Source organism: Thamnophis sirtalis, unplaced genomic scaffold (assembly GCF_051295495.1).
Source record: "Thamnophis sirtalis isolate CommonGarterSnake01/CBP01778 unplaced genomic scaffold, rThaSir2_p1.2 scaffold_14, whole genome shotgun sequence".
Lineage (NCBI taxonomy): Eukaryota > Metazoa > Chordata > Lepidosauria > Squamata > Natricidae > Thamnophis > Thamnophis sirtalis.
Window position 1 is genome coordinate 27,516,745 of NW_028261394.1, and position 27,434 is coordinate 27,544,178.

At 45.3% G+C, this 27,434-nt stretch overlaps 1 protein-coding gene across 1 annotated transcript; it reads right to left on the reverse strand.

Moving 5' to 3' along the window:
* Nucleotides 1-3,273: 3,273 nt before the first annotated feature.
* On the reverse strand, nt 3,274-21,846 carry HERPUD1 (homocysteine inducible ER protein with ubiquitin like domain 1). Its single transcript, XM_014064159.2, has 8 exons — nt 21,612-21,846; nt 17,768-17,845; nt 17,580-17,651; nt 15,400-15,527; nt 12,444-12,563; nt 10,509-10,856; nt 9,230-9,341; nt 3,274-5,262 (listed from the first exon to the last, which is right to left on the reverse strand). The coding sequence occupies exons 1-8, from the start codon at nt 21,759-21,761 to the stop codon at nt 5,101-5,103; spliced, it is 1,170 nt and encodes a 389-aa protein (XP_013919634.2). The 5' UTR covers nt 21,762-21,846; the 3' UTR covers nt 3,274-5,100.
* Nucleotides 21,847-27,434: the final 5,588 nt, after the last annotated feature.

Genomic DNA, 27,434 nt, shown 5'->3' on the forward strand with positions numbered 1-27,434 from the left:
ACCATGGATGGATGGATGGCAATAGTAATAGCACTTAGGCTTATATACCACTTTACAGCCTCTCTAAGCAGTTTACAGAGTCAGCCTCTTGCCCCCAACAATCTGGGTCCTCATTTTACCCACCTCGGAAGGATGGAAGGCTGAGTCAACCTTGAGCCTGCTGAGATTTGATCTGCCAAACTGTAGCTAGCAGTCAGCTGAAGTAGCCTGCAGTACTGCACTCTAACCACTGCACCATCTCGGCTCTATAATAGCATTTATAGAAATTTTAAAAAAAAATTGCCGTTCAAAGGGACAGATGATGCCACATGCTGTAAGCTATGAACTAATCACACAAATGATGGTGTAATTTGCACCTGGATCTTGTGTTCTTGCTAAAAAATGAAGGAAAAAAAGGCTTTAGAGATGGCCTCTTCAAACATGGCCACTTGTGGACTTGTGGACTCTCAGAATTTCCCAGCCAGCATGGACAATCTGCTCCTTATACTAAAGATAGAACAATTTGCTGGATCAATTGTGTCTCTTTTTAAAAAAATCAAATTGGCATTATACATCAATGTCATGGCTGACTGGGGAATTCTGGAAATTGAAGTCCACAAGTCTTAAAGGGGCCACATTTGGAGACACCCCCCCCTGCTCTAGGGAATTTTTAGAAACTAGCCCAAGCAGGCAAAAAATAATTCTGCTGCCTTCTGACATTTTATAGTTCACTTTAAAATAAAATAAAAAACCCAACTTGGATCAAACAAATAATGGTAGAAATTTGGGTTGAGCTTTTTATGTCTTACCAGCTGATAACCTGGCATTGCCCGGGGTATTTATTTATCCTAATCCATAAATTTGTCCTCAAAAACAATCCCGGACCAAATGTTAATTTCAAATGTTGGAAATTACCAGAGGGCGCCCCCTTGTGGAGCACTGTGCAGCTGTTACCATGGCAACTCCACTGCACTGTACAGTAGAAGCAGCCATTTTAGAGCACAACAGGCTGTATCTTAACAGAACACACCTCCCCAAGGGATTTTAGGGGTGTCTTACCTCCGCAGTATTTGTTTCCAGGGCGCAAGTCATTTATGTACCAAATTTGGTTGAAATTGCTTGAGGTGTTCCAGAGTTATGCTGGAACACACACAGAGTCATCTTTATATATAGATTTAGCTATGATCCCATCTGCCTTTGTGTGAAATCCAAATAATTTTTTTCCCATTGCATTCTGTCTCCATAAGAGCTTCAAGCACTTTTGGCTGTTGGAAAATGATAGATTTGGTATCTCTTTGGATTTCCAACATGCTTGGATTTCTGATTGATGGGCCTCAGAATAATTATTTTTACATTGATCACTCTCTGTGAATCCCCAAGCATTAACGGCAAGCAATTTACTCATTTCCAACCATGGTCCACACAGGAAGACAGGTGGACTTCAACTCCCTTATCCAGCTTGGAGAGCTGCCAGGCCGATATCTGCAAAACGTGGCAAGTCTTGGAGTCACCAACCAATTAAGTGAACCAATTGTCTCCTGCAAACTCCACTCCCCTTTCACTCCTCTTTTATTTCCTCTTGGGGGGGGGATTCATCACCCACCTGTGGCTTTACTCCCAAGTCGACCCGTTCTTTAGCTGTTCCCTTCATCTGACAACTCTGCACATGTGTACACTGGGAACAGGCTCCAGCTGTTCTTCTGCCTCACTGATATCGGACTCTGAAGGCAGCTGATAATTGTTGGGATGGCTCTGCCTCCCACTCTGCCTCCGACACAGAGCCCTCATCAGAGCCTTCCCCAAACTCCAGGACTCCTGGCCCATGTTCCTCCCCAACCACCTCACTGTCTGAATCTTCTGCCAGCTCTGCTGGTGTGCCACAACAGGTGTCTCTTTGACCCAACTTCTACTAAACATGGGTTGACCCAGATTGCATTGCTCTTCTCTCTATACACGGCCATTCTTATGCTCTCCAAGAAGGCTCAAGTTTAGCCACGTAAATTTATCGAACAGAATTTGGAAGCCGTGGTCAGAAGAGGTTCTCCACATGAAAACACCCAAGATCCAGCTTTTTATGTGTTAGTGCCAAATCTACATCACCACCATTCAGGATTTCCTGCCTTGCACTCAAAGGCCACGCTTGGCTTCAGCCAACGGTGTCTTGTTTGCAAAACATCTCTTTTTGGCGTGAGATTTGCTACTTCCGTGCCAGCTTCAATCATTACTCCACCCTCCTAAGTTGGAACATTAGTGCTTCAGTCCTGCCGCAAGAGGGGCAGCTCAGCGGTTAAGATGCTGGAAAGCCAGCAGCCTGCTCAGGACCAGAGGGCCATGTGATGGGGTGAGCTCCTATCCTCGCTCCAGCTCCTTGCCAACCTAGTAGCTTGAAAACATGGAAATGCAAGTAGATAAATAGATACCACTTCAGTGCTCTGTGACATCATGCTGGGCACATGACCACAGAAGTATCTTCAGATAGCACTGGCTCAATAGTCTTGAAACAGATGAGCACCATCCCATGAAGTCGGCAATGACTAGCCAAGTAAAATCCATAGGGGTTCCTTTACCTTTTTAACATGCCACTATGGTGGGGGGGGGTCCCCCCAACCTGTGGGCCGTAGCTATTTGCAACCTCTCCCCCTCGTGGCTGGGCCGCCAAACCGCCTGCCCCAAAAGCAGAGCAAGAGAGAGGCGAGGCCTTGTTTTCCAAGACTGCCTATCACAGAGGTGTCAAACTCAATTTCATTGAGGGCCACATCAGTTGTTTGACCTTGGGGGTGGGGGGGCAGGGGGATGTGGCCAGCTCAACATCACTTGTGTCAGGGTGCCTGCGATGGCTCGAGCACTCTTCCAGCGAAAACATACTCCCGAGCTCTGTTTTGGCTGCAGCAGCCTCCTGTAACTTTTTGCCAGCGAAAACAGAGCTCAGGAGTTTCTCCAGTTGCTCTTTGTGAGCAGTTTTCAGCTGCGATGTACTCCTGCAACCCTATACCAGCAAAATGGAGTTTGGGAGGGCTATATACAGCCCTCCTGAGCTCAGTTTTCACTAGCAGAGGCACTGCGGGCTGGTCCTTTGCCGTTTCCAGGATGGCCTAATGGGCCACATCTAAGTACCCTGCAGGCTGGGAAACCCCCCCCCCCCGGGCCTTGAGATGGACACCCCTGGCATGTGGCGTTGTGTAAGATTAGAGGAGATTCTGATACATGAAAGCATTGCTTCCTGACATGGCAACTATTTCCCTTTCATCTGAAATTTAAAACTTGAGTCTTCTCAATGCAAAAACTCCCAAAAGCTTGCAAACAATCTTGGTTTAATAAAATTAAAGCTGTAATATATTAAACTTTGTTTAATAATGTAAAGGAAAAAAAAAAGCCCAGCCATCGTGTGACTGTCCTTATGAAACGTTAAGAGTAGATAAGTGAAAGAGAAATCATCCAAGTTACAATCCACAATAGCGAAAACACACCATTTCAGCATCATCCTGAAAGCCAAACACAGAAATGGGGAAAAATGTTTTTATATGCAAAATAATCCCTGAGTGGAAAAGAATGACTTTGGAAAAAATCATGCAATTCTATAGGGAGTTCCAGGCAAAGAATCTGAAGTGGAAGAGGGGGGGGGGGTGTTAATCTGAGCATTGTAAGCAGACCAATTAATCAGAATGTTCTTTTGCTTGTATTAAAATGTCCAAGTTAAATGCAGGTGTTAAAAGAATATTTTTCCCCTCCTAGGAGACCCTGGGCATCTAGGAGTGGGAGGAGACCATCACCACCACACTTAATGTGCATCAGTCATGAGTGATAGAGATTACATCATCACAGCAATTGTGTACCGGCAACTCCCACTATGATTCCGATATTGTACTGCCACTCCCAACATGGCTGGGAGAGGCCCACACAATCTTTTGATCCAAAAATGCTCAAAATCGCACAGCCTGGATTCAAACTTCTATTTGCAAAATCAACAGTAATTTTGAGCGACCCTCTTACTCAACTCTAACCCATCCCTGGGGGATTCGGACTGTAACTTGGGAGCAAAGGCCACACACAAAATATCCCTCCTATCTTTTCCTAGTGTCAGAGCCTCCAGTTAGGCTCCGGACTTCAGATTCAGGCCAATTTTTTTTTATGTATTCCCAATAGCAGTATTCATTCACAATTATGTATGGCTAACCTGCAGGGACTTGGGTGAAAAATCTGCGTGATGGGAAGGGAGGGAAGGAGACGAGGGGAGAGGAAGGAAAGAGAGGGGAGGGAACAACTCTTCTTTTGCACAACTCCCATTTCTCTCTCTCAACTTTGAAATGTAATGACAAAAAGAACTTATAAGGTTCAGTAGATTGCTGCAAAATAGGAAGCTGCTGGAAAGAAGTCATATTTGCAATTTGATCTATCCGAAGACACACGTCCGGAACTTGGGTTAGCTTGGTAAATTGGCAAAGTAGGGAGGGAAAAAACCTCGTGCTTGAAACCTAGGAAAATACTTTCTGCTACACTGTGTAGCAATGGCCGGGCAACTATGGGCCCTTTTATCACCTGCGGACTTCGACTCCCAGAATTCCTGAGGTAGCATGGCTGGCTCAGGAATTCTGGGAGTTGGAAGTCCGCATGTCGTAAAGGGGACTTCGGTTGCCCACCTGTGTAGTATCAATAGGCTCAACTTTTACCTTCTGTGAAAAAAGCTATTTACACCTTATCTTTTTACACGCGTTGTCAGGAATTAAGAAACGGCTCTTCTTCATAACTTCCTCTGTGCAGTTTTTTTTCTCTCTCTCTAAATATTCTGGTTGCACAAGATTGCACACTCCGCGTAGGCAAGCGGGAGATCCACTCCAACTGGAATCAAGTTGGTCCCGGCAGAAGGACTCTGCCTCTCTTGGCTCCCAAAACAGCTGAGGTAACAAAGCTTCACAGCTCTCTAAAGCTGTGGCTTCTTCGGTGGTCTATTCTCTTCCTTGAAGCTCTGAGCGAGCATCTCATTGCACGCCCAGCCACGTCCGTCTTTCACGTCCAAAGTCTACATTCGCACCCCCCCCCTTTGATCCAACCATCCTCGCCCACGTAGGGGACATTCAAGCCAGTGTCCGGAGAAGAGAAAGAGGAAGAAGTTTATGTGCCCAGTTAGTTGGCCACAGCTGGAGGCCCCTCTGGCAGGAGGGAGGCGAAGAAAGTCTTGAAGAAAAGCCATGCTGTGCTCATAAAGGAAACAGCTGGGGCTGGCTGGTTCTCGCGGGCGGCCTCCAAATTCTCCGTCTCATTTTGTTCTCCTGGGTTTTCCTCCTGCTGAGATAAGGGGGACAAAAGAAAGTGTAAATTACACGGAGACCTTTCCTCCAGTGATCTCCAACCAGTGGTGGGTTGCACATTTCGTTACCACCAGTTTGCCGTGGGGCACATGTGCAACTTCTGTGCATGTGCTTTGCTCTCGCATGTGCCTTCCGCACATGCGCCGGGCCTCAAAAACTCCCAACTTATTGATATGGTTTAACTGGGCTGAAGTTGAACCTTTTTCTGCTACTTTTGGTTGACTGTCAGGCCTGCAGCTATATCCCTTTTAGGATCTTTGGCCTGCCACACTTTCTATTATTTCACTATACTGTTTCATTAGTGTAGTAGTTGGGAGGGGGGAATAGAAAGGAGTAGAATTGTGGAATGTGTTGTTGTCATTCTTTTTTAGAAGCCCAAGATCATCTTTTGTCTCCACACCTCTGCACCTGACCGGAACCAGCTGGGTGGAGATGCCAGCGTGGAAGAAGATTGGACCATGTGATAGATTTGTGGGTGTGGGGACAAGATCATGAACTTTCAACTGGGTGGGAATCCAATTGTAGCCCGCAAGAACCAGAATTGGGATTCCACAGATGTGCTAAAATGTCTGACTTATTAAATTGGAATTTTAAGGATTGTTTTGCCTTAGACTCTGATTTAATTCTACATGATACTTGGAACACTGACATTGACTTTAGGCAAATTCCTTGCAAGCCCCGTGTTTACAGCATCGCAAATTTCCTGAACATAGGTTGTGCCTTACAACCAGAGCAGAGTTCAAAATGTTCATTGCAGAGAAATTAACAAAAGAAATTCAGGGGAAAAGAGACAGAATAATATCGGACATGGGAAAAATGGTATAAGTCCATTGGTATTGGAGGAAAGAAACAAGGGTCAATGAAAGAAGCCAATAAAGCTCAAAAGTAGAAGTTAAGGAGGAGCGCCTTGTGTATATGCATGCAAGAGAGTTTAGACTTCTTAGAGGTAATCACCCAATATATCAGATAGATAAGTAAAATAAGAGGGTTAAAAATGGTGAAACTCAAAGGAAATATATTAGAAGGGGAAATAACTTAAGGAGAATTGTACCGATTGGACACCCAAGGAATTTGTCTTTGATGCATATCCTCTCAGTGTACATAAAGAAAAATAAAATAATTCATCAAGAATCATAAGGTACAACACTTAAAGACAATCATAGGGTACTAATAACTGCTATAAGAAGCAGCATGAAGTTCTAATGTACTGTGTAAATGTAGTTTGTCTAAGTTTTGGTTTTGTGTATTTTGTATGTTTGAAAATAAAAGAAACCCTGAAAAACAAAAAATCCATTGCTAGTGAGTTTTGCTCCACTCTTATGACCTTTTTTGCTACAGTTGCTAAGCAAATCACTGCAAGTGTTAACTCAGTAAGTCAGTTGATTTTGCTTGTCAGAAAGTTGCAAAAAGTGATCCTATGACCTTGGGACCGTCATAAATATGATCCAGTTGCCAAGCATCTGAGTTTTGATTCGGTGACCATGGGGAGGCCTGTGTGAAAAAGTGCAGATATACAATTGCCAAAAGTTTTCGCTCACAACTGCTTCTGATTATGTGGATGGGTGAGCGAATACTTTTGGCAATATAGTATAGCTTCAAATGGTCACTAAATGGTTATAAGTTAAGGACTACCTGTGATCTTATCTTTTAAGGATATTCTGGGCATTAATGACATTATTCTCATCCAGTGTTATTAAATCCTGGAATATTACATTGGCAGGATTCAGAGGGTGCGCAAGGTAAGTTTTTCCTGGCACAGTTTTCTTCATACTGCAGATATTCAAGGCCCAAAGAACTCGCTGCCACAGGGGCTGCTCCAACTGGGTGGTTTAAATAACGAACTCTCACTAGGATCTAGAATAAAAGGAGATGCTACCCAACCAGTTTTCAATTAGTTGTTAAGGTGCTGGCTCAGTCACCAGGAAACTGAGTTCTAGTTCTTGGCTTTAGCCATGAGAGTCCGCTGACCTTGGTCCAGTCAGTCTCTCTCAGCTCAAGCCACCTCACAGGGTTGTTGTTGAGGAAAAGAGGAGACGGAAGTAGCAGCAGATAGGTTTGCTACCTCAAGTTACTTATGACGTAAGAAAGGTGGGATAAGAATTCCTGTAGAGATTCTCAGTCATCCAGGTCATGGTTGTCCCAAAAGGTGCATTTTTCAAGAGGCGACTGTGGACTTCCTGGTTTTTCTTTTCTCTTCTTTCTGGTTTCGCTTCTCACCCAAGAGGTTGAGAGTTGAAGAAGCTTCTTGGAGGAGAAGGGAAATGTCTTCAAAGAAAAAACAAGGAAGTCCAGTTGCCTCTTGAAAAAAAAAACATCTTTGGGATAAAAACCTAATGAATATATAAACCTGTTTGCTAAATAAAATGTCTAAAATACCCCCAGTAGAGTTACAGCACTGTCACTGGCGAAGGATGGGCCAGCTGCCTCTTGTTAGGGTTTATCGTACAAGTGGCGCAAGGATATCAAGCGGCAGTTGATACGGGACAGGCACCTGCCACAATCCAGGGACTGAACACTCTTAGAGCCGTTGTCAGCCTCTGCTTCGCTGGCTTGCTACCGTCTGCCATAGAAACGGGGGAGGGTGGGGGCACGGTATATGGGAAGGGAATCGCATGGCACTGGAGTTATGTAGAAGGGAGGTTTGTTCTCATCATGGCCGATGTTTGGACTTGGTGAAGGCCAACCATCTCATGAGGCCTTTTGAAGATGCACCCCACATGACACCTTAAGGAGTTGTGGATTGGACCCTGGGCTGGGGCAACTGGAGGGAGGGGGCTGGGCAATCATTTGATATGTGCTTGTTCAAGCCTTTTGGGCTCAGATCTTGCTTTTCTTTCGCTGCTATGTTTTCATAACCAGTAAAAGTATCTTTAATTCCATGAACAATGGAGTCGGGAGTTTCCTTTCTTGGTTATTGATGGAGGCACACGTGATGAGCCTAGGGCATGTGTGCCACAGGTGGCAGGCGGACCCATTTCCGTGGGCACGTGAGACATTGCCTTTTTTTACCCTCCTGAAGCCTCCGGAGGGGGGGAGAAAACGGCCCAACAGACAACCTGGAAGTTGGAAAACAGGCCGTTTCCAGCCTCCAGGTGTAGGGGAGGCAGTTTTCGCTCTCCCTGGGCTCCAAGAAAGCCGTGTGCGCATGTGCAGGGCAGTTGTGTGTGTGTGTGTGTGTGTGTCACGCCTGCATGCGCAGGGGGTACTGCACGGGGGGGGGGAATTAAATTATGGCGCACACATGCTTTTGGCACCCGAAAAAGGTTCCCCATCACTGTTCAAGACAATAAGGTAACAATTTGTTCTGTTCCTCTTTGGCTGTGTGCCACACTTCCTGTTCCAAGGATGGTTCAGGGATTTATTTTTAAATACATCTTTGAGTGACTTAATTCCAAAAGTTCTATAAACAGAAATGTATTATTAAGTTAGAGAAAGCAGGCCTGTCTGGAGGCCAAACCACATCTGGAAACAGCCCAATCGATTCCCAGTTCCGATGCTGCACTTCCAGGTACACCTAATCCTCGACTGAAGATCACAGTCGAGGGCAACATTTCTGTTGCTAAGTGAATCCTGCCCTATTCTTGCTGCCGTTAAGGGGAACCCCTGCAGCTGTTAAGCTAGCAACACAGTTTTGAAGAAAATCTGGTCTCCCCATTGTCTCTGCTTGTCAGAAGGTTGCAAAGGGGTGTGAGCCACAGGGCAACTGTCATAAATTTGAACCACTTGTCAAACATCCAAATTTTGATCACCCCGTTATGTGGCGCTAGGGATTCGAACCGCCAACCTTCTGATCGACAAGTTCAGTGTCTTAACCTGAGCCATCGTATCCCTTTAAAGGGAGCCAAGGAATCCTTAGACAGGTTTAGCATGGAAGCAATGCCCCACTGAACCAGAGGTTCATTCTGAAGCCAAAGCTTTATGGCGCTCTCTGGTGTGAAACTTACTTGTAAATTGTTATTCTGATCTTGATTAACAGCAGCCTGGACAGGAACATTGTTCGGTGGTGGTGGTGGCGGCTGGGCAGGCCTTCTGAAAGGGAACCAGCCAACCTGATGCCTAAGAATAGGAGACACTGGTTAGAAAGGCAAAACCCTCGAGTGACAATCAACTTCTATTGTTTTTTTATTTGGGCAGCTATCCATTCTCTATATATCTACCTATTGAGAAGGAAGAACTCACTGGAGAAGAGCCTCATGCTGGGAACGATGGAGGACAAAAGAAGAAGGGGACGACAGAGAATGAGGTTGTTTAAATTAGTCACATAGTTGTTAATTGAACCTGGCTTCCCCCATTGACTTTTGCTTGTCGGAATATCGTAAAAGGGGATCAAGTGATGCAGGGACACAGAAACCATCACAAATATCAGGTAAGTTGAATTGTGATCACATGACCACGGGGATGTGCTTGCAATGATTGTAAATGTGAACAGTGGTCATAAGTCACTTTTTCAGGGCCCTTGCAACTTTGAACGGTCACTAAACGAGCCGTTGTAAGTCGAGGACTGACTGTACATGCCAAGCGTCCAAATTGTGACCAGGTGCCAAGAGGGAATACGGCAGTGGTGGTTAAGTCGTTTTTTTCCCCCAGTGCCACTCTAACTGTAAACAAATGACTGCAAGTCAAGGACTACCATATTTTTCGGACTATAAGACGCACCGGAGTATAAGGCGCACCAAGATTTTGAAGAGGCAAGTTAAAGAAAAGTTTTTTGCAGTCTGCAGGCCTCCCAAACCCCCTTCAGCCTTGGTTTTTTTTGTGAAAAAATGGGGCACACAGAATTTGAGAGGCCTGCAAAGTGCTCCTGGGGGCCAAAAATGAGCAAAAATGAGCGTTTTTTGCAAAAACAGGCCTGTTTTTGCCCAAAAAAGGGAATACATAGCCTTTTGGAGGCTTGTAGAGTGCTCCTGAGGGCTGCCCCCCTACCAAAAATGAGCAAAAAACAGTCCGTCACTTGTTTTTGCCCCCCCCCCCAAGCTCGCAGGAGCACTTTGCAGGTCTCCCAAACCCTCTGCATGTCCATTTTTGTGAACAGCATGGGGTTTCGGGAGCCCAAAAATGCTGTATTCACTGTATAAGACACATCCAGATTTTTTTTGGGGGGGGAGGGGGAAGGTGCGCCTTATACTCTGAAAATTACAGTACCTCTATGACATTCAAACCATGTGCAGGGACCATCACCCCTCCCCCCGCGCCTTTCCTGCCCAGCCACCCAAGCAGACTCACAGGTACATGAGGAGGGTGCCGGCCATCACCATGAGGAACCTGCTCATACTGGAGTAAAAGTAAACGATGTTGACAAAGACGTAGAAGAGGGTTGCCGAATAGAGCCAGTCCAGCCAATCGCGGTTGACTTCTTCGTCTTCCTCCATGAGGGGTCCTCCCTGGGCATTCATGCGCAGGTTTGGGTTCACTCCGGGGTTGGCTTGAGGGGCTTGGGCGTTTTGATCTACCGGGGGGTTTTCGGCGGGGAACGGACCGGGGAGAGGTGCTGGAGGGGTCACCGGAGCCACCGAGATCTCCTGGGAACTTCGTGCAGAGGACAAGTCACCCGCATGAGCGTTGGCAGCCATGCTGGAGAGAGGGAAATAAAAAGGGGTATAAAAGACTCCTCTCGTGCTGAAAGAAAAGCAGGACTACGAAGCACTGATAGCATTAGGGCAGCAGCTGGTGAAATCCAAATGGATTCTAAATCAGGGGTCTCCAATCTTGGCAGCTTTTAAGACTTGTGGACTTCAACTCCCAGAATTCTGGGAGTAGCTGGGGAATTCTGGGAGTTGAAGTCCACAAGTCTGAAAGTTGCCAAGTTTGGAGATGTCTGGCTTAAATTGCAGCTGGAGTGGTGCTCCTATATAGTTTCCCCAGGAGAGTTGAACAGTTGCAGGAACTGGGTATCTAGTCTAGTGAAAAGAAGGAGAAATTCCAGTATCGAAAGAATTGAATTCCAGCATTGGGAATTCTGGGAGTTGAAGTCCACAAATCTTAAAGTTGCCAAGTTTGAAGACCTCTGTGTTAGGAGATCACTCAACAACCTCTGGGGAAGTTTTAAATGATTTAACTCCCAAGTCTTAAAGCTGCCACGGTTGGAGACCCCTGTCCTAAATAAATTATAACATTTGGGGTGGGAGAGGGGGTGCTGGCTGGGGAATTCTGGGTGTCCACTGGTCTTAAAAGAGGCATGGCAAAACTTTGGTTTGGGGTTTTACCAATTAGAGAGATTTGTTGTTACAGAAATGGCTAGTTTATACTACTACGTAAAAGTATAAAGTTACGGTTAACGCACCAAAGACAAATTCCTTGTGTGTCCAACCACACTTGGCCAATAAAGAATTCTATTCTATTCTCTATTCATGCCTTATTCTACAGCACCAAAGGGAGTTGGAAGTCAATGCCTTTTTTAAAAAATCTTTTCTTTCCCTCACTTTTCCCTTCCCTATTTATGTTTGCATTTCCTTTGTATGCTATATTATAAACAAATAAAAGCTGTTTTTTTTTGTAGACAATAATGAAATATGGGGGTTTTTAAAATAAAAAAGAGTGTTGGTGGAAGACAAAGGGAAGAAACTTCTGCAAGAATATATGTTGTTTTGGAGGGGACAGGGGCACAGCTGGAATATATTGTATATCTTTTCATCGTCACAGCAGAAATATAACGGGGAAAATGGCCTCAGGGGTGGGGGCACTGTAATATTTGCATCCCCCCCCTTTTGTATTTAGATTTATATGTATTATGTTTGTATTATTTGTATTTAAAATAAACATTCAAAATTTAAAAAAATTGACATGATAAATACTGTCTTATTGAACTCTATCCAAATTGCAAAAATTCTGTATTACCGCAATTGTGGCTAAAAGATTTGCTGGGTCCAAATGACTTGCACACAAGAAGAATGTTTTGCCACATGGGCCAATTTATGAAGTCTTGAGCTTTTTTTATTACTTTTCTATATGTTGTCTCTGTCCACCTATTATTTTTTCTATTAACCTTTGGTGGATTGTCATAAAGCCAGTGCAGATAGTCTCAAAACACATGAAATTTTCACCCGTACTGACAGCTTCGTATTACTGGAAGGTTATTTTGAAAAACGTGCCACGATCTTCGTGTGTTATGAACAGCTTAGCATGTGACTTTGGACATGGAAGATTCAAGGCAAAACTTACTACTGCATGTAGTACTGCCTTGTGTAGAGTTGATGGAACCAAAACTGCAGCATATGGTATGTGGTGTAGGAGGAATAACTGGAGCTCATCGCTTGAAAAGGATTTGGAGTCATCGGAGATCTGGTTGAGAAGACACAGACAGAATGCCCACATTACAGATAGTCCTCCAGTTACAACTATAATTGAATAGACCCACGTTTACAACCGTTTCTGTGGTGGTTGTTAAGCCAGCCCATCATTTGTCTTGGGTTGTTTCTTGCCAGAAATCTGAAGCACAGGCAGTCCTCGGCTTACAACAGTTCATTTAGTGACTGGTTCAAAGTCACGGCACTGAAAAAGTGACTTACGGCCATTTTCCGCACTTACGACCATTGCAGCATTCCCATGGTCATGTGATCAAAATTCAGCCGTTTAGCAGCTGGCTCACATTTATGATGGTTGCAGTGTCCCAGGGTCATTGAACGTATGTTAACTAGCCTATATTTGTAACCTGAGATCATGTGACACCCCCCCTCCCTTTGTGACCTTCTGACAAGCAAAGTCAATGGGGAAGCCAGATTCACTAGAAAGGTCATAAAATGAGGCAAAACTCACTGAACAAAATTCCTCACTTAGCAACCAAAATTTTGGGCTCAACTCACGGTCCCAAGTAAAACCAGACTACCTGGAAATGCTGGTTCCCTGCCAAACCATCATAAATCATGGCCCGGACACCTGGGCTGCTGCAAACCCTGTAAATTGAAGCCCGTTGCTAACCACCCCCAATGGGGCCATGTGACTGCGCCAAGGAGGATGTCAGAACATCAAAACCCTTTTGGGGTGAGGGGGAGGTTCCTGTTGCAGTTGCTAAGCGACCCATTGTTAAGTCCAGGACCACCCATATTTTCCTCCCCCCTTTAGAGACCTTTAACAAGGGGTTTTGTAAAGTATGCACCACCCCCACCCACAAAAATTAAACCATGTTACAGTCACAGCTTGTTCCATTTGTCCCTGGTAGGAAAGCACCAGCTCCGTGATTGCTAACCTTTTTGTACCCCAGGGGGGCACACGACATCCCCTGCCCCCACACATGCACGGACACCTCCCGCATGCGCCCCGCACATGCGTGGCAGAGACCCAAAACTCAGCTGGCTGGCAGGGGTGGCGTGCGCAGTTGACCTGAGCTGGTGCGACGGCTCTGTGTGCCACCTGTGGCACTCGTGCCATAGGTTTGCCATCACAGTACTAGCCAATTCATAAACACGGATGTGGCTTCACACCCGGCCTTTATTCGGGTCTTGGCTTTGGCTTCAGGAGGAGGGTGGAAGGAAAATTTGTCCTGTTTTTTTTTTCTTCCACCTTCCTTTGAATATCAACCAATGAAAAAGAGGCCTAGGAGCCACACAATTTACTCCCACTTCTGAGGATAAAAAGGAAAAAATCAGAAACCCTGATGTTGGTGCTGGTATGAATATTTCATAATTTGGCACAAGAGCAGTGTTTCTCAACCTTGGCGACTTGAAGTCCTGTGGACTTCAAGTCCCAGAATCCCCCAGCCAGCACAAGTCGCCAAGGTTGAGAAACACTGCTCTAGAGAGCCAGTTCGGTCCACCGTAGGGTTAACTCAACTTTGGCAACTGCGAACTTCAACTTCCAGAATTCCCCCCAGCTACCATGGCTGTCTGGGGAATTCTGAAAGTTGAAATCCAAAAATCTTAAATAGTTGCCAAGGTTGGACACCCCTGGTGTAACCAGTCTAGAAAGCAATAGCAATAGCAGTAGACTTATATACCGCTTCATAGGCCTTTCAGCCCTCTCTAAGCGGTTTACAGAGAGTCAGCATATTGCCCCCAACAATCTGGGTCCTCATTTTACCCACCTCGGAAGGATGGAAGGCTGAGTCAACCCTGAGCCGGTGAGATTTGAACCGCTGACCTGCTGATCTAGCAGTAGCCTGCAGTCCTGCATTTAACCACTGCGCCACCTTGGCTCCAGCAGGGGAAACCATGAGTTAAGTCCCACCTTAGCCATGAAAGCCAGCTGGCTGTTTTTGGGCCAATCCTTCCCTCTCACCCCAACTCACTTCAGAGTTTTATTATTGTGGGGAAAACTAAGGGAAGGAAGGTGCACACTGGACCCGTTAGCTGCTTTGAGTTATTTATAAATAAAAGCGGGATACAAATCAAACTACTGTATTTTTCGGAGTGTAAGGCGCACCAAGATTTTGAAGAGGCAAATTTAAAAAGTTTTTACACTCTGCAGACCTCCCCAAAACGGCCCATTTATTGCAAAAACAGGCCCATTTTTCATCAAAAAAAGGGGCATGCATAGCCTTTAGGAGGCTCCTGGGGGTTGGGGGGCAAAAATGAGCAAAAAACGGCCAGTTTTTTACTCATTTCTGCCCTCCACAGCCCCCCACACTCTGAAAGCCTCCTACAGGCTCTGCACAGCCATTTTGGTGAAGGAGGTGAGGTTTTGGTAGGCCAAAAATGCTGTATTCGGTGTATAAGACACACCCAGGTTTTCACCTTTTTTTGGGAGGGGAAAAGATGCATCTTATACTCTGAAAAAGTCAGTCCCATCTACTCCATGAGTCTTACGTGGCAACACCTAGTTGAATTTAACAGATTGTGGAAAACGAAACACAGCCGAGGCATTGATGGGACATAAAAAGATGAAATCCCAGAGCTTGGAGAGGCAAACACACATCCCAGAAGCAAGCAGAGGGCTTCTGTTCTGAGCCAGGAATCGACGTGGCTCTGCCCATAAAGTTACCCAGCCTGGAATTCAAATCACAGACGACTGCAAGCTGAGTCATGGCAACTGGAGCCGTTTCAAACCAAAAAGGAAAAGTCCAGCTGCTCAAACTCCCAGCCAACTATACCTGGATGATGGAGAAACTTCACCGTCAAATCACAGATGTTTCTGTTCTTCGCCCCCCCCCCTCCAAAATAAGAACTTGGATGCTCAAACGTACCTCGTGTCAGCTTCCTCTGTGGTCACAGGCGGGTCTGGGGCAGCCTGTCCTTGGCTGGGAGCAGAGCTTGGAGGAAGGGCCGAAGGATTTTGGCCCGGTGCGGTGGACTGCTCCTTGGCTTCAGCCACCTGAACCAACAGAAATGTACCGCTGCATTTTAAAACCGGGTTCAAAAGGTCCGTCCCAGGTATTCCGCTCCATTGCAGGCTCTCACACAGCCATCTAGAGCAGGGGTGCCAAACTCAACGCCCGGGGGCCAGATCCTGCCCACAGGGTGCTTAGATCTGACCCGCAGGGGCCGCCCTGAAATCAGTAAAGGACCAGGCCAAGGTGCCTCCTCCGTCAGTGAAAACGCGGCCCTCGCAGCATTTGCTGGCAGAGGCTTTCAGGGGGCCATCCCAGCCAAAAGAGGAGCTCAGGAGCCCGTTTTCTCTGGCAGAGCGCTGGGGCCACAGGTGCCAACATGAGTGACATCAAGCTGGCCACGCCCACCCCGACCCCCATGGTCAAACGCAACCCTGATGTGGCCCTCAATGAAATCGAGTTTTGACACCCCTGCTCTAAAGCAAAGGATTCTGTTTTATTTAGGATTTAGAAAATGTGTACCACCATCGCCTGCTCGCACATGGTGACTCAAGACGAAATATGAAAAGGGATATAAGAACACGATATAAAATTAAAATAAAATACCATCTTTTTCGGACTGTAAGATGCACTAGTATATAAGATGCAGCAAGATTTCAAAGAGATAAGTAAGAAAAAAAGGTTTTGTCCTCCCTGGCCCCCAGAAGCACTCTGCAGGGTTTAGTACGGCGGGGGGGAAGGCAAAAATGCCCCGTTTTTCACCAAATTGGGGGCATTTTTGCCTCCCCCAGCCTTGCTGAAGGCTGCAGAGTGCTTCTGGGGGGTGAGGGGAGGCAAAATGCCGTTTTTGCAAAAAATTGACTATTTTTCACTCATTTTTTTACAAAAATGGGATGCAGTGGCAGGGCTTTGAGAGGCCAAAAATGGCTGTATTTGGTGTGTAAGAAGCACCAACATTTCCACTCTCTTTTAGGGGGAAAGGTGCATCTTCTACTCTAGGAAATACAGTAATCACCCACACCCCAGCAACAATACACATTCATACTAGTCATTTAATGGGCTCTATCCCACTCAGGGCTCCCAATTTTGTTGGTGGGCTGGGGAATTCTGGGAGTTGAAGTATAAGTATAATCTTTATTGTCATTGTACTTAAATGCAAAATTAAATTAAAGTTCTCAAGTTTTGACCCCTACCCTAAGGTCTCCATTCAACCTATAGAAGAATCATAGCTGACTTCAACTGTTCTGTTAAGCCAAGCACAGCCAGGAAGCCATGCTCTTCTGAGGCTGCACAACATGGAAATTGGATCACAAACCAGAACTGGAGCTACGCCTGGCTTCCTGCGAGCTCAACCCCTGGGTCAGTTGGCTACTTTCCGACATCCCAGAACAGGGGTCAGCAACCGGCAGGTCTGGAGCCATATGTGGCTCTTTCATCCCTCTGCTGCAGCTCCCTGTTGCTCAAAAGAAGCGTCACACCCACCAATGTGCGACACCCGCTGGCACATGTTTTATTGAGCTTTTCCACCCGTGTTTCAGAAGAAAACAGAATGTTTAATTCAACTCCATATAGACTAGTTTTGTGGCCACTCAGGAAATAGTCAGGCACGGGAAAGGTTTTGTAGCTCCCGGAGTTCTTTTGGGTGGGAAATGGGTCTTTGAGTGTTTGAGGTTGACGACCCCTGTCCTAGAACATTTATTTCTCAAGGCTGGCAACTAAAATGTGTGGGCTTCTAGAATTCCTTCACCAGCATGCTGAAGGACCGGCCCGAGGAGCAAGTGCTGCCTGGCTGGGGAATTCTGGGAGTTGAAGTCCACACGGTTGCCAAGCTTATGAAGCTGTCCCAGAATGACCACCTACGGACCCAAATCCCTGCTTTCAACACTGCTGGCCAAGAAAGCCTAACCATGACTCAAGGTGGTTCACCTGGAATATGTTATAGCCAGCCATTACCTATATCTGTTGGGCATCTGTCTCCGCCCCACCCAAAAATCCCCATTAACGGGTTTGGTACAATCTAAAAATCTTGCCCAGATCACAAAATTATCTGATCCTCCAAGCTGGCGATAAGCTAATATATCAAATGATCGCAATACCTTCGGCTCCGTTCCTGGCATCGTGGGCAGGTTCTTAGAATTGCACACCAAATGAAGAGCGTGGACGGTCTCCTGCATAAACAAAAAAGCGTCCATTAAAAGTTTCCAAAGCCATCTGGGGAGCACATTTCCTAGATGCTCCATTGATGGCTGAAAGCAAAAGGCGAGCAGGGCAGACCCCCACGTACCTTGGTGAGGATCTCTTGCAGGAAGAGATGGTCGGGCAATAACTTTCCAGAGTAGATCAACCGCTGAGCTTCTTCAGGCTTTGAAGGGAGAGAAGAAAAAGCAATTTTAAAAAAATTCTTTTTCCAGAACAAGATTCCTCATTCTTATAAATGTGCAAGTATGCGGGTTTTCCTTGTTGTAAATTATAAACAGCTGATCTTTGGACAACCAGCTGAGCAATGACCTTTAGGTCACTTCTGAAGAGGAAAATATTTCTCCCCCTTGAATTGAGATTACTGCTGGATTCCAGTGGTTTCCTGTGGCTGAACTGCCCAGGGAGATTTTGTCTTTGGTCAATAGGCTTACAAGAGCAGCTAAATCATGGAAACAAACAAACACCCATTTGCACAAGAGAGTTTACAGGAGGAGCTGGCTGCATGTAGTGAAACCACAGTAGAATGACTTACAACAGTTCATTAACTGCAGGGGTGCCCAAACTTGGCAACTTGGAAGACTTGGGGACTTCAACTCCCAGAATCCTCCAGCCAGCTGGCTGGAGAATTCTGGGAATTAAAGTCCCCAAGTCTTCAAGTTGCCAAGTTTGGGCACCCCTGATTTAGTGACTGTTCAAAGTTACAACAGCACTGAAAAAAAGTGAATTAATGACCATTCTTCACACTTATGACAGTGCAGCATCCCCATGGCCATGTGATCCAAATTCAGATGCTTGGCAACTGACTCATAGTTATGGACGGTTGCAGTGTCCCAGGGTCCTGTGAGTCCCCTTTTGCCACCTTCTGACAAGCAAAGTTAGTGGGGAAACCAGATTCACTTAACTGTATTGCTAACTCCAGGGACTCACTTGACTGCGGTACAAAAAGAAAACTCACTTTAGATGTCTCACTTAGCAACATAAACATTGCCCTCCACTGTGGTAAGCCAAGGACTACCTGTGTATATTTGCAGATGTCTTTTTGTAACCTTTCCTTTATTTTTATTTTTAAAAAAATAAAAGTTACTAAAAGATCGAATCCTGCTTCTGATCAGGGTCACATTATGGCTTCTTCTGAATCCAGGTAAGGCTATACACCTTGGGCAAAAAACCAACCTTTTGCAGTTATTACCAACCTAAGGCCAAACTGGCAGGCATTTATGTCAATCATTTCAGGAAAGCTTTCTCACCTAAACTTTCCTTTGATTGCTAATTAGTACCTAAAAGTAGATTTCGATAGGCCTCTTAACCTTTGGATAACCCAATGGCTTTGTCTTTAAGCCAAAGCATTATTCCTTAGAAATTCTAGATTTAAAGACTGGTTTATACCAGTACTAGCCTTTCTCAACCAGACATCTTTCAAAGGTGTTGACAAGTAGCTCCCCAAACACACAGACAAATGTGGAGGCTATGAGTCTGAGGAACTGGCTGTTCTGCACCTTGGGTTTTGTAGTGTTGGTTTCATGGGCAGAGTAAAACTCATTTCCCCCTACTCCAAACTTCTGGAAAGAAATCCTTGGGCGGAAGATTAAACACCCAACTCAAAGTAGAAAGGGTCCAATCCTAATACACCACTGTACAATCAACGTGTTTATGTTGTGAAGGTTGGGGTTCTTAAGAGGTCAACTGAGCTGAACTGGCATGGAAGGCCAAAACAGATGGGCAATGAGGGACATGGAGCTGCACCCACCCAGCCTACCTCACTAGTGGCCTTGGGGAAGGGCGGTGCTGCCAAATAACTTCCCAAATTCCAGGGAAAGGTCACAGGCACCACCCAGCCTTGGGACATTTTGTATTAAAACCACCTCTTACATTGTTTTAAGATCTTTTTCCCCCATTCCTTTTGCCTTCCCTGTTGCATGCAATGAAAACTTTTTATTAATTTCCATCCTGTCCCCTTCCAATCCAGCCTTATCTTGTTATTATTACATGGCCAAAACATTTAACCTTGTCAGTATCAGGCAAAGGGGAACAAGGTCCCAAAATATAGAAACACACAAACATTAATTATGAAACTGTACTGAAACCTCTTCTTCTGCTTGAGTTAACTTTAAACAACTTCAAACAAAGAAAATGCTGGCAGTTGGCTCGCAGTTGCATCATCTTGCTTTGCAAAGCAAATAGTGCCAAGATCATTTTGTTTTGTAGGCGGAGAGATACAAAAAGGCAATCAGAAACTATATTTTTTTCTGCTTTAAGCATTAGCTTTAGAATCTAAAATTCCTGAATGTTAACAGCAAGTAACAGAGGGTTTTTTGGAGGGGAAGGGGGGGAATTGAAATACATAGAGCACCAAGGACAAAATGTTTCTTTTTCCAGATGACCTAGTCTATAAATGTTTCATAATATAAATATACTGATTACTGATGGGGAAAAGGCATTTCACTTTGGCCTCATGTCCTGGAAAGCTACAATTCTCACAAGCAGCTACCACAAGGAAGTATTCTATTAATCAGAACTTTCAGTAACAGATGAAAGGGACCCTGGAGGTCCTCCAGTCCAGCCCCCTGCTCAAGCAGAGACAAATGGCTGTCCAATCTCTCTCTTGAAAAAAAACCCTCCAGTGATGGAAGCACCCAGTATCTGGAGGCAAGCCATTCAGCTGACTAATTGCTCCCAAGCCAAAGCACCAACACACCCAGCAAAATGTCATCATTTTAATATTGGCAATTTCCATGAAAATATTGCAGGAAAAGTGGGCCAGGCTGCTTCTCTCCGGAGAGCCAACCCACACAGGATATTTATTTGGGGGAGGGGGGGAGGGAAGGGACCGCCTTCTACAAACCTAACATAAATGGGGTAAAAAAAATAAATAAACCAGGATAATTTTTTGCCCATTACTCAGATTTTTTAAAAAAGAAAATTCAAATACCTACAGGACACCTATGGTGAGCCCAGCAGGCAAAGGTCATGACTGAGAAATCCCTTTAAAATTATTGAACAGGACAGGAGCTGATAAAACCTCCACAAGGTCAGACCCTGATATGGGACACCACCAGGAAGAGACTGGACAGTCACTTGTCTGTAATGGTGTAGGGTCTCCTGCTTGAGCAGGGGGTTGGACTAGAAGACCTCCAAGGTCCCTTTCCAGCTCTATTCTGGTTGATTGAAATCCTCAACAAAAGGGAACAACATCCATTTCAGAGAAAGCAACTTCTTGGAGTTGCTAACCACCTGGCATTTTCTCAGAAAGACGCTGGGATAAATCACCCCTGCAGAGTATTTTCCTTTTTTCAAATGTAACACCATCCTTGCTCTGAATCACGGGCCAGAGCCAAAGCGCTCTGTGCATGCTCAGAAAAGCACTGGGGATAAACGCACAATCCTGCAAGGGGGGGGGGGAATAACGTGCGTTCCGCCCCCCTTTCTTCAAATGCAACCTTTGCATTGCACCCAGCACAGGAAATGCACTCTGCACTTGCTCAGAAGCTCCATCCCCCCACAGAGCAGAGGGGCGATTCACCAAGCCCAGAAAAAAGGGGAAGACGACCAAGCGGCGAGGGGGAGGAGACTCCAGACTATCCCAACCCAGCCCCACGTTGGAGGAAGTCCAAAGGGCTTCCATGTTGGCAAAGGGACAACTCCCATGGGGGAGGGGAAGGACTCCCAAGCCCATCTCAGCGACCCCCCCAGGCAGGAAAAGGCGTTTAAAGCCACTTTCGAAATCCTAACCCCAGCTTCATCGTCTGACCCCTCCCTAGAAACCCACCCGAGACCCAAAAATGCCCTGGCACGCCATCCCCACTCAACAAAGCGAAGCGGGATAGACCGCGCCCGTCCAAGAATGCTCCACTTCGCGCAAGGGCAAGGGGTGGGGGGTGGGGAGAGAGAACGGAGAAGGGCTAGTACGCATGCGTATTTCAGAAGCTCACCGGTTCATCCGGGTGAAGGTATCGCAGCTCAGCCTTGAGGCGCCGGACGCTCCAGGAGCGCCGGGCCGAGAGAAGGAGGTCCGGGTGGCGCTGCGCGGGGCTCTTCACGACGAGGTCCACCTCCTCCTCCACGACTTGCCCGCTTTCCATCCTCTGCGGCCTCAAAAAAAAACAACCACCCAACTTCCGCTCTCCCACAAAAAAAAAAAACACCCGCCTCAGTCGACAACAACAGCGGCCTCTAAAGCGGCGGCGGTTCCTTTTATAGCGTCGCGGGCGGCTCAGGCCACGCCTCCCGCATTGTGGCGACGTCGCTGTGGCCGTCGGGGATTGGCCGTCGGGACGACCTTGCGCCGAACGTGGACCTATCATGAGTGGTCGTTGGACGGGAAAGGATGGAAGGGGAAGCGCGATAGGGCGGGAGGAGGTCCGAGCACGACTTGTCAATCCGGAGGCGGGGAGGTTGATCTTGGTTGGTACGCAGCGCGCACGCGTCCCCCTTTTGGACTACCACTCCCATGATTCCTTCTCACTGGATCCATCGGCAGGGGTGGAAGGGAGTTGGAGTCCGCAGTCTATGCAGCCTATCGCGTTTCGTAACAGTGTTTACTGTTGTTATTGCTGCTGCTGCTGCTGCGTTCCCATAAGAAACAAGGCTAAGCTAAAATTAGGTTGCTTGTGATTCAGCGGTATGTGGTGGGGATGCAGCCGTTGGCTTAGAACGAGGCCTTTACCAGGCAGTCACATTAAACCAGTGGTCTTCAAACTTGGCAACTTTTAAGACTTGTGGATTCTGGCTGGAGAATTCTGGGAGTTGAAGTCGACAAGTCTTAAAGTTGCCAAGTTTGGGGACCCCTGCATTAAACTGTTCTATGACAGCTTTTGCCTTTAAATTGAGATTTGGCGCCTAGGAAACTGAGATCGAGAAGAATCTTGGATTTAACAGATTAACAGAGTTGGAAGGGACCTTGGAGGTCATCTAGTCCAACCCCAAGCAGGAGACCCTACACTGTTTCTGACAGATGGCAGTCCAGTCTCTTCTTGAAAGCCTCCAGTGATGAATCTCCCACAACTTCCGAAGGAAACTTCTGTTCTATAGGTTGATTGTTTTCACTGTCAGCAAATTCCTCCTTATTTCTTATTTCTCATCTTCATCAAGTTTCCATCCAATATTCCTTGTCTGGTGCTTTGGAGAATAGCTTGATCCCCTCGTCTCTCTGGCAGCCCCTCAAATATTGGAAGACTGCTCTCCTGTCTCCCCCGGTCCTTCTCTTCCCTAGACTAGCCATGCCCAGTTTCTGTAACTGGTCTTCATGTTTTAGTCTTTAGTCCCCTCATCCTCCTGGTTGCTCTTCTCTGCACTCTTTCTAGAGTCTCAATATTTTTTCCAAGAAGAAGAGCAACAAAGATGATTTGGACGACTGGAGGCTAAAACATATAAAGAACAGTTGCTGGAATTCAGTATGTTTAGTTTAATGAAAAAGATTAGAGGTGACATGATAACAATGTTCCAATATCTCAGGAGTTGCCACCTGAAGGCAGGACAAGAAGCAATGGAGAGATGCCACCTAGAACCTAAGGAGAAATTCTGATTAATCAGTAGAACAACTGAATGCTCAAACCCTGGAAGTTTTTAACAAGAGATTGGGCAACCGTTTGTCTGAAATGTTTTAGAGTTTTGTTGGAAGAAATATCCACCTGGTTCAGTTCCAAGTGCCCACCTCTCCCGTAGAAGAATGAAATATTTTGAGAAATATTAAAAAGGTAGAATATTATATTTTGCTAAAGGGAGAAATGGAAAAAGATGCCCTTGGAAAGCAGCCCCCACCTTTCTGAACAGCCCTCAGCAGATGTCAGCACTTTAGAGATAAAGAGATAGCAAGCTCTATTCATAGGCAAATACCCTCACCCAAGATCCAATAAAGATAGGATTAGCCCCCAGCCACAATAGGAATTGCCCAAAGCCCCTTCATTGCAACATCTCCATTGCACCACCTCCAGTAGGGGGCAACTCTCTAGGCTGTGCTTTGAGTCCATGTTTGGTTGAGCATGGCTTCTTCCCAGGTGCCCCGTGGAGAGATGGGTAAAGGGCTAATCCTATCATGCCTTAATCCCATCACCCTGAAGATGAAGGTGGAGATCTTTGTTATGTAGAATAGACTGGCTCCAGCCTTTTAATGGCCCATTGACAAAGATGGGGGCTATTAAGAGTGAGTCTGTTTCTTGCCTAAAAACATGTTTCTCCATTTCTGATCCAGGGAAATATAATATTCTGTCTTTTTCAATATTTCATTTTTCTAGGAGAGGGGTGGGTTTTAACTTCCTACGAATGAATGAATGAGACACAGCTCACTGACACATGGGGGCACACAAAGAGACACTCAAACACAACCATCATAGTGAAGGTTACTAAGAAAAAAAAGGGATTCCTTTTCACAGTGATTCCACCCTGTGCTCCATCCCTTCATCTACCCACATAAATTAATCATCTTACCAAGGAGCCACTTCAAACATTTTCTATTGCCCAACTAATGCTGTTGGTGGGGTTTTTTCCCTTAATCTGCTGCAGATCACAAGCACTAATGAGTGAATTCATCTTATTCCTCCCACAAAAACTCTTTTATTATACAAAACCAAAGGGCCCCTTCCTGATTTCCCGCTTTCCCACCATGCTAATGCTGTCCATTGTTTCCCTAGTTCCCACCCTGTTTTAACCTGGTGCTTCCAGATCACTTTACATGCACAAGGACTTTCTGTCTACTTTAATCTACAAATGTCTATCTCAGCCTTTTCTCTCCATGTTCCTATTTGTTCTGTTTGCAGATAGAGGTTTTCCTACTTTATTTATCTACAGTATTTGTTAAATTCCTATGCCCAGGTGTTGGAGCCAAGCTCATTTGCATTTGAAAGTCCTTTTCTGAAGTCTGGCAAATGGAGATTTCCTCTCCTCCCCAGCCCTCAAGAGGCCTCTCTTCCTTAATTTTTTTTAAATTTTCAAACATACAAATACAATACACAGACTACATTTACACAGTACATTGGAACTTCATGTTCCTCCTTACAGCAGTTTCAAATTGGTACAATTCTCTTCATGCTATTTCCCCTTCTAATATGTTTCACTTAAGCTTCACTGGTTTTTAACCCTCTTATTCTGTTATCCTTTACTTATCTATCTAATATATTGGCTAATTACCTCTGATAAGTTTAATTTCTGTTGAGTAAATATATATGTGCTAGTGCTCCTAAATTTCTACTTTTTGACTTTATTAGATTCTTTTGTTAACCTTTGTTTCTTTCCTCCAATCACCTATACCATTTTTCCCCATATCCGGTAATATCTTCCTTTCCCTGAATTTCTTTTGTTAATTTGTCCATTTCGGTATAGTCCAGAACCTTTCTTATTATTTCATCTTCGTTTGGTATCAGTTTGTTTTTCCATTTCTGAGCGAAAGCAATCCTCACTGCCATAATTATGTGTAGGATTAAATACAAAGTCCCTTTTTCATATTTGGTCATCATTATTCCTAATAAGAACACCTTTGGTTTCCAATCGTAGGAAGTTGTCACCCAGCCCACTCCCAGAAAAATGTAATATCCTAGGAAATATTGAAAAGGCAGAATATTTTTCTGGATGTGAAAAGAAAGAAACATGTTTTAAAAGACAGAATAGCTTCCTGTAGCTTCCTGCCCATGCCCCCTTTGTCAATGGGCCATTAAGAAGGCCAAGCTAGTCCACTTTACATAATAAAGACATCTCCACTTCAGCTGCAGGGGGATGGGATTAAAGCATGATAACGGCCCCAACTGACCACATGGCATCCAAGAAGTCAACCAAACCTGGATTCAAAACGCAGCCTAGAGAGTTGCCCCTGCATGGCCCCATGTATAGTCTGACAACCAATCAGAATACATTTCTTACACAGGAACAGGAAACAGAGAGGTGGGACTGAACAGGTTATAAAAAGCCTAGCAAGCCCCTTCCTCAGCCCTTCTCTTCTTCTCCACCAACATTGAAGCATGTGATCACCTTTTCTGTTCAGGAGCTCAAGCCATGTGGTCCTGTCCACCAATAAACCATCTTTCCAAGCAGCCTCCATGTCGTCTCCAGTGTCTTTTTCCCCACTTGGAGCCGAACCCATAAGGACATTTCTTTCATCAAATCAATACGGACTCCTGTTATCGACTCCAACCAATTTTTAATATTTTACCAATACTTTTCGCTGTCTCACATGTCCACCATAAGTGATAGTATGTTCCGTGTGCTTTTTCACATTTCCAACATTTTGGTGGCCTCTCTTCTTGCAACTGATTTGTGGGGCTCTGTCCCTTGAATACTGCACACAGTGGGGCGGTTTGTGGACTTTTGGAGATTCCTTTTGCTTGCCTCTCAGCTCCAAATCTTGCAGTTCCCCCCCACCCTCATTGTCTGGAGTACTTTTGTTCCCCAAACTTGACTACTTTAAGGTGGGTGGACTTTTAACTTTCACAGCATGCTGTGAGATTGCTGGACTTCAACTCCCAGAATTCCCCAGCCAGCTTGCTTTGAGATGGGTGGACTTCAACTCCCAGAATTCCCCAGCCAGCTTGCTTTGAGATGGGTGGACTTCAACTCCCAGAATTCCCCAGCCAGCTTGCTTTGAGATGGGTGGACTTCAACTCCCAGAATTCCCCAGCCAGCATGCTGTGAGATGGGTGGACTTCAACTCCCAGAATTCCCCAGCCAGCATGCTGTGAGATGGGTGGACTTCAACTCCCAGAATTTCCCAGCCAGCTTGCTGTGAGATGGGTGGACTTCAATTCCTAGAATTTTCCAGCCAGGATGCTTTGAGATGGGTGGGAATCCCCAGAATTCCCAGCCATCATGCTATTAGCAATAGTTAATAGCAATAGTTAGGCTTATATACCGCTTCATAGGGCTTTCAGCCCTCTCTAAGCGGTTTACAGAGTCAGCATATTGCCTCCAACAACAATCTGGGTCCTCATTTTACCCACCTCGGAAGGATGGAAGGCTGAGTCAACCTTGAGCCTGGTGGGATTTGAACAGCCAAACTGCTGAACTGCAGTGCAGCATTTAACCACTGCGCCACCTCGGCACCTCGGCTCATATGAGAGGAATGAACTTCAACTCCCAGAATTCCCCAACTGGCATGCTTTAAGATGAGTGGACTTCAACTCCCAGAATTCCATAGCGAGGCATAAAGCTGAGGAATTCTGGGAGTTGAACTCCACGCATCTTCAATTTGCCAAGGTTGAGCAAGATGGCTGTAGATCTTTGTCTTTATTGGTATGTACGAATCTGAAACAGTGACGTTTAACAAGATATTTTGAGACCTTGGCATTCAATTAATGATTGAGCGAACCTGTTACACGAGTCTGAAATAATTGCATCATTCTAAGCTGAAGCAAGAGCCAGGCAAAGTTTTATTTATTTATTTTTAATTGCTTTTATAATAACCCAAAAAGAAAAAGAAAAAGAAACCAAACCTAAGAATCATTATAATGCTAATGTGTACTGTACATTTTGAAAGAAGCAAAAAAGGTACACATAAAAAGCAATTTAAAAAGTGGAAACAAATACAACAGATAAAAAAGAAAATAACGAAGTGCAATATATCATTATAGCAATTAAGTTACAAAAGAGCCAGACAACTTATTGTTCCGTTTAGGTTTTACATCCACTTTCTATGCAAGAAACCAATTTTAACCATTTAAATTTCAGTCTTGTAGATCTTCCAATTGTCAAATGAGTCAGAAATCAAAACAGTAACTCAAGAAATAAGAAATTTTTTATGTTTAGAAAAGAGGAAGAAATTAAAACCATCT